Source organism: Cyclopterus lumpus, chromosome 7 (genome assembly GCF_009769545.1).
Source record: "Cyclopterus lumpus isolate fCycLum1 chromosome 7, fCycLum1.pri, whole genome shotgun sequence".
NCBI classification, from domain to species: Eukaryota; Metazoa; Chordata; class Actinopteri; order Perciformes; family Cyclopteridae; genus Cyclopterus; species Cyclopterus lumpus.
This window is the reverse complement of record NC_046972.1, coordinates 24,363,427-24,370,926: the sequence shown is the minus strand read 5'-3', so window position 1 is coordinate 24,370,926 and position 7,500 is coordinate 24,363,427. Positions and strand designations below refer to the sequence as shown.

Genomic DNA, 7,500 nt, shown 5'->3' with positions numbered 1-7,500 from the left:
AGGTTTCCTGAGCCTTTAACTGGCCTCGGTCTGGTCCAGCAGGTTTCCTGAGCCTTTAACTGGTCTCGGTCTGGTCCAGCAGGTTTCCTGAGCCTTTAACTGGCCTCGGTCTGGTCCAGCAGGTTTCCTGAGCCTTTAACTGGCCTCGGTCTGGTCCAGCAGGTTTCCTGAGCCTTTAACTGGTCTCGGTCTGGTCCAGCAGGTTTCCTGAGCCTTTAACTGGCCTCGGTCTGGTCCAGCAGGTTTCCTGAGCCTTTAACTGGTCTCGGTCTGGTCCAGTAGGTTTCCTGAGCCTTTAACTGGTCTCGGTCTGGTCCAGTAGGTTTCCTGAGCCTTTAACTGGTCTCGGTCTGGTCCAGTAGGTTTCCTGAGCCTTTAACTGGTCTCGGTCTGGTCCAGCAGGTTTCCTGAGCCTTTAACTGGCCTCGGTCTGGTCCAGCAGGTTTCCTGAGCCTTTAACTGGCCTCGGTCTGGTCCAGTAGGTTTCCTGAGCCTTAAACTGGCCTTGGTCTGGTCCAGTAGGTATCCAAGCATAGTAATTGTAAGCCGAGTTAAGAAACAGCCCTTGTGATGTCACAGTGAGGTCACAGGGTCATCACTCTCTGTTCTCATTGGTTGTTTGGTTTCCTGATTTTTATTGGTTATCTTTTGTAACTATGAATCGATCAATTAATCAATGCTGTGTTGAGATGTCACTTATTGCGCTTTTCTTCTTTTTTTCTTCACCAAATCAACCAATCGTTCCTCCTCTTCATCATCTCCTCCTCCTCCTCCTCGTCATCATCAGAGGTGGCGTCTCTTCGCGGTTCTTCTGGAAGTTTGAAGGTTCGAGCTTCGTCTTCATCAGTTCAGTCTCTTCTTCAGTCGTACAGCAGCTCGCTGAGGAAACCCGGAGGCCTCGGCCGAAGCCTGAGCTCCTACCTGAACCACACGGCTCGACTGGGTACTAATACTACAAATACATGTACAAATACTGCACTAATACTACGAATACATGTACAAATACTGCACTACCTGAACCACACGGCTCGACTGGGTACTAATACTCCAAATACATGTACAAATACTGCACTAATACTACAAATACATGTACAAATACTGCACTACCTGACCCACACGGCTCGACTGGGTACTAATGTGTGTGTACTTTCAGAGATTGTCCACGAGGACGTAAAGATGAGTTCAGATGGAGAAAGTGATCCGGCTTCTTCTCTAGACAACGTTCAGAGTCCAGTTAGAGTGAGACTGAGAAACAAGAAGATCTCCACTGAGGTACACACACACATTCACACACACACACACACACACACACACACAGTAATACACAAACACACACACACAGTAAGACGCACACACACATTTCTTCAGTCCTAGACTATGAACTCTGTCTTTAGACTCTGAACTCTGTCTTTAGACTCTGAACTCTGTCTTTATACTCTGAACTCTGTCTTTAGACTATGAACTCTGTCTTTAGACCCTGAACTCTGTCTTTAGACTCTGAACTCTGTCTTTAGACCCTGAACTCTGTCTTTAGACTATGAACTCTGTCTTTAGACCCTGAACTCTGTCTTTAGACTCTGAACTTTTAGACTCTGAACTCTGTCTTTAGACTCTGAACTCTGTCTTTATACTCTGAACTCTGTCTTTAGACTATGAACTCTGTCTTTAGACCCTGAACTCTGTCTTTAGACTCTGAACTTTTAGACTCTGAACTCTGTCTTTAGACTCTGAACTCTGTCTTTATACTCTGAACTCTGTCTTTAGACCCTGAACTCTGTCTTTAGACTCTGAACTTTTAGACTCTGAACTCTGTCTTTAGACTCTGAACTCTGTCTTTAGACTCTGAACTCTGTCTTTAGACTATGAACTCTGTCTTTAGACTCTAAACTCTGTCCTTAGACTCTGAACTCTGTCTTTAGACCCTGAACTCTGTCTTTAGACTCTAAACTCTGTCTTTAGACTCTGAACTCTGTCCTTAAACCCTGAACTCTGTCTTTAGACCCTGAACTCTGTCTTTATACTCTGAACTCTGTCTTTAGACTATGAACTCTGTCTTTAGACTCTGAACTCTGTCTTTAGACTCTGAACTCTGTCTTTAGACTATGAACTCTGTCTTTAGACTCTGAACTTTTAGACTCTGAACTCTGTCTTTAGACTCTGAACTCTGTCTTTATACTCTGAACTTTTAGACTCTGAACTCTGTCTTTAGACCCTGAACTCTGTCTTTAGACTCTGAACTTTTAGACTCTGAACTCTGTCTTTAGACTCTGAACTCTGTCTTTAGACTCTGAACTTTTAGACTCTGAACTCTGTCTTTAGACCCTGAACTCTGTCTTTAGACTCTGAACTTTTAGACTCTGAACTCTGTCTTTAGACTCTGAACTCTGTCTTTATACTCTGAACTCTGTCTTTAGACTATGAACTCTGTCTTTAGACTCTGAACTCTGTCTTTAGACTCTGAACTCTGTCTTTAGACTATGAACTCTGTCTTTAGACTCTAAACTCTGTCCTTAGACTCTGAACTCTGTCTTTAGACCCTGAACTCTGTCTTTAGACTCTAAACTCTGTCTTTAGACTCTGAACTCTGTCCTTAAACCCTGAACTCTGTCTTTAGACCCTGAACTCTGTCTTTAGACTCTGAACTTTTAGACTCTGAACTCTGTCCTTAGACTCTGAACTCTGTCTTTAGACCCTGAACTCTGTCTTTATACTCTGAACTCTGTCTTTAGACTATGAACTCTGTCTTTAGACTCTGAACTCTGTCTTTAGACTCTGAACTCTGTCTTTAGACTCTAAACTCTGTCTTTAGACTCTGAACTCTGTCCTTAGACTCTGAACTCTGTCTTTAGACTATGAACTCTGTCTTTGGACTATGAACTCTGTCCTTAGACTCTGAACTCTGTCCTTAGACTCTAAACTCTGTCTTTAGACTATGAACTCTGTCCTTAGACTCTGAACTCTGTCCTTAGACTCTAAACTCTGTCCTTAGACTCTGAACTCTGTCCTTAGACTCTGAACTCTGTCTTTAGACTCTGAACTCTGTCTTTAGACTCTGAACTTTGTCCTTAGACTCTGAACTCTGTCTTTAGACTCTGAACTCTGTCCTTAGACTCTGAACTCTGTCCTTAGACTCTGAACTCTGTCTTTAGACTCTGAACTCTGTCTTTAGACTCTGAACTCTGTCCTTAGACTCTGAACTCTGTCTTTAGACTCTAAACTCTGTCTTTAGACCCTGAACTCTGTCCTTAGACTCTGAACTCTGTCTTTAGACCCTGAACTCTGTCTTTAGACTATGAACTCTGTCTTTAGACTCTGAACTCTGTCCTTAGCCTCTGAACTCTGTCCTTAGACTATGAACTCTGTCTTTAGACTCTGAACTCTGTCTTTAGACCCTGAACTTTGTCCTTAGACTCTGAACTCTGTCTTTAGACTATGAACTCTGTCTTTAGACCCTGAACTCTGTCCTTAGCCTCTGAACTCTGTCTTTAGACCCTGAACTCTGTCTTTAGACTCTGAACTCTGTCTTTAGACCCTGAACTCTGTCCTTAGACTCTGAACTCTGTCTTTAGACTATGAACTCTGTCTTTAGACTCTGAACTCTGTCCTTAGACTATGAACTCTGTCTTTAGACTCTGAACTCTGTCTTTAGACTCTGAACTCTGTCTTTAGACCCTGAACTCTGTCCTTAGACTCTGAACTCTGTCTTTAGACTCTGAACTCTGTCTTTAGACTCTGAACTCTGTCTTTAGACCCTGAACTCTGTCTTTAGACTCTGAACTCTGTCTTTAGACCCTGAACTCTGTCTTTAGACCCTGAACTCTGTCCTTAGACTCTGAACTCTGTCTTTAGACTCTGAACTCTGTCCTTAGACTCTGAACTCTGTCTTTAGACTATGAACTCTGTCTTTAGACTCTGAACTCTGTCTTTAGACTATGAACTCTGTCCTTAGACTCTGAACTCTGTCCTTAGACTCTGAACTCTGTCTTTAGACTCTGAACTCTGTCTTTAGACCCTGAACTCTGTCCTTAGACTCTGAACTCTGTCTTTAGACTCTGAACTCTGTCTTTAGACCCTGAACTCTGTCTTTAGACTCTGAACTCTGTCTTTAGACTCTGAACTCTGTCTTTCGACCCTGAACTCTGTCTTTAGACTCTGAACTCTGTCTTTAGACCCTGAACTCTGTCCTTAGACTCTGAACTCTGTCTTTAGACTCTGAACTCTGTCTTTAGACTCTGAACTCTGTCTTTAGACCCTGAACTCTGTCTTTAGACTCTGAACTCTGTCTTTAGACCCTGAACTCTGTCCTTAGACTCTGAACTCTGTCTTTAGACTCTGAACTCTGTCTTTAGACTCTGAACTCTGTCTTTAGACCCTGAACTCTGTCTTTAGACCCTGAACTCTGTCCTTAGACTCTGAACTCTGTCTTTAGACTCTGAACTCTGTCCTTAGACTCTGAACTCTGTCTTTAGACTATGAACTCTGTCTTTAGACTCTGAACTCTGTCTTTAGACTATGAACTCTGTCCTTAGACTCTGAACTCTGTCCTTAGACTCTGAACTCTGTCCTTAGCCTCTGAACTCTGTCCTTAGACTATGAACTCTGTCTTTAGACTCTGAACTCTGTCTTTAGACCCTGAACTTTGTCCTTAGACTCTGAACTCTGTCTTTAGACTATGAACTCTGTCTTTAGACCCTGAACTCTGTCCTTAGCCTCTGAACTCTGTCTTTAGACCCTGAACTCTGTCTTTAGACTCTGAACTCTGTCTTTAGACCCTGAACTCTGTCCTTAGACTCTGAACTCTGTCTTTAGACTATGAACTCTGTCTTTAGACTCTGAACTCTGTCCTTAGACTATGAACTCTGTCTTTAGACTCTGAACTCTGTCTTTAGACTCTGAACTCTGTCTTTAGACCCTGAACTCTGTCCTTAGACTCTGAACTCTGTCTTTAGACTCTGAACTCTGTCCTTAGACTCTGAACTCTGTCTTTAGACCCTGAACTCTGTCTTTAGACTCTGAACTCTGTCTTTAGACCCTGAACTCTGTCTTTAGACTCTGAACTCTGTCTTTAGACTCTGAACTCTGTCCTTAGACTCTGAACTCTGTCTTTAGACTATGAACTCTGTCTTTAGACTCTGAACTCTGTCTTTAGACTATGAACTCTGTCCTTAGACTCTGAACTCTGTCCTTAGACTCTGAACTCTGTCTTTAGACTCTGAACTCTGTCTTTAGACCCTGAACTCTGTCCTTAGACTCTGAACTCTGTCTTTAGACTCTGAACTCTGTCTTTAGACCCTGAACTCTGTCTTTAGACTCTGAACTCTGTCTTTAGACTCTGAACTCTGTCTTTAGACCCTGAACTCTGTCTTTAGACTCTGAACTCTGTCCTTAGACTCTGAACTCTGTCTTTAGACTCTGAACTCTGTCTTTAGACCCTGAACTCTGTATTTAGACTCTGAACTCTGTCTTTAGACCCTGAACTCTGTCCTTAGACTCTGAACTCTGTCTTTAGACTCTGAACTCTGTCTTTAGACTCTGAACTCTGTCTTTAGACCCTGAACTCTGTCTTTAGACTCTGAACTCTGTCTTTAGACCCTGAACTCTGTCTTTAGACCCTGAACTCTGTCCTTAGACTCTGAACTCTGTCTTTAGACTCTGAACTCTGTCCTTAGACTCTGAACTCTGTCTTTAGACTATGAACTCTGTCTTTAGACTCTGAACTCTGTCTTTAGACTATGAACTCTGTCCTTAGACTCTGAACTCTGTCCTTAGACTCTGAACTCTGTCTTTAGACTATGAACTCTGTCTTTAGACTATGAACTCTGTCTTTAGACTATGAACTCTGTCCTTAGACTCTGAACTCTGCCTTTAGACCCGGTCTGGTTTCTGTTGACGTTACCGACTCCATTAATGTGCAGTTTTTTGTGTGTTTCAGGACATTAACAAACGACTTTCATTACCGGCCGACATTCGTCTTCCGGACGGTTATCTGGAGAAGTTTAATCTGATTGGCCCAGCTCTGTTTGAGCAGCCAATCAGCAGACGGCTGCGTAGAGTGTCTCTGGTACACCTACCTGCTTTTACTCGTCCTGCTTCTCTTGTATTCTATTATTAGAATCTGGTGTCTTCATACAGATCATTATTCACGACCTCCTGTCTCTTTGTGTCTTCAGTCAGAGATTGGTTTTGGGAAACTGGAGACGTACATCAAACTGGACAAACTGGGAGAGGTGAGGAACTGTCTTGACCTCTCACCTGTCTCTTTCTACCTGTCCTTCTCTACCTGTCTCTTTCTACCTGTCCTTCTCTACCTGTCTCTTTCTACCTGTCTTGACCTCTCACCTGTCTCTTTCTACCTGTCCTTCTCTACCTGTCTCTTTCTACCTGTCTCTTTCCACCTGTCCTTCTCTACCTGTCTCTTTCTATCTGTCTCTTTCTACCTGTCCTTCTCTACCTGTCTCTGTCCTTCTCTACCTGTCTCTTTCCACCTGTCCTTCTCTACCTGTCTCTGTCTCTTTCTACCTGTCTCTTTCTACCTGTCTCTTTCTACCTGTCCTTCTCTACCTGTCTCTGTCTCTTTCTACCTGTCTCTTTCTACCTGTCTCTTTCTACCTGTCCTTCTCTACCTGTCTCTTTCTACCTGCCCTTCTCTACCTGTCTCTGTCCTTCTCTACATGTCTCTTTCCACCTGTCCTTCTCTATCTGTCTCTGTCCTTCTCTACCTGTCTCTTTCTACCTGTCTCTTTCCACCTGTCCTTCTCTACCTGTCTCTTTCTACCTGCCCTTCTCTACCTGTCTCTTTCTACCTGCCCTTCTCCAACTGTCTCTTTCTACCTGCCCTTCTCTACCTGTCTCTGTCCTTCTCTACCTGTCTCTTTCTACCTGCCCTTCTCTACCTGTCTCTGTCCTTCTCTACATGTCTCTTTCCACCTGTCCTTCTCTATCTGTCTCTGTCCTTCTCTACCTGTCTCTTTCCACCTGTCCTTCTCTACCTGTCCTTCTCTACCTGTCTCTTTCTACCTGTCTCTTTCTACCTGCCCTTCTCCAACTGTCTCTTTCTACCTGCCCTTCTCTACCTGTCTCTGTCCTTCTCTACCTGTCTCTTTCTACCTGTCTCTTTCCACCTGCCCTTCTCTACCTGTCTCTTTCTACCTGTCTCTTTCTACCTGTCCTTCTCTACCTGTCTCTTTCTACCTGTCCTTCTCTACCTGTCTCTTTCTACCTGTCCTTCTCTACATGTCTCTTTCCACCTGTCCTTCTCTACCTGTCTCTGTCCTTCTCTACCTGTCTCTTTCTACCTGCCCTTCTCTACCTGTCTCTTTCTACCTGTCCTTCTCTACCTGTCTCTTTCTACCTGTCCTTCTCTACATGTCTCTTTCCACCTGTCCTTCTCTACCTGTCTCTGTCCTTCTCTACCTGTCTCTTTACACCTGTCTCTTTCCACCTGTCCTTCTCTACCTGTCTCTTTCTACCTGCCCTTCTCTACCTGTCTCTTTCTACCTG

The 7,500-nt window shown here is 43.7% G+C and overlaps 1 protein-coding gene across 1 annotated transcript in view; it reads left to right on the top strand.

Moving 5' to 3' along the window:
* cdk16 (cyclin-dependent kinase 16) overlaps positions 1 to 7,500 on the top strand; it is a 24,548-nt gene that overhangs the window by 2,248 nt on the left and 14,800 nt on the right. The window contains exons 3-6 of the mRNA XM_034537184.1: positions 788 to 943; positions 1,154 to 1,272; positions 5,933 to 6,061; positions 6,171 to 6,227. Of these exons, the coding sequence (XP_034393075.1) occupies positions 788 to 943; positions 1,154 to 1,272; positions 5,933 to 6,061; positions 6,171 to 6,227 (461 nt within the window). The remainder of the gene's footprint in view (positions 1 to 787; positions 944 to 1,153; positions 1,273 to 5,932; positions 6,062 to 6,170; positions 6,228 to 7,500) is intronic.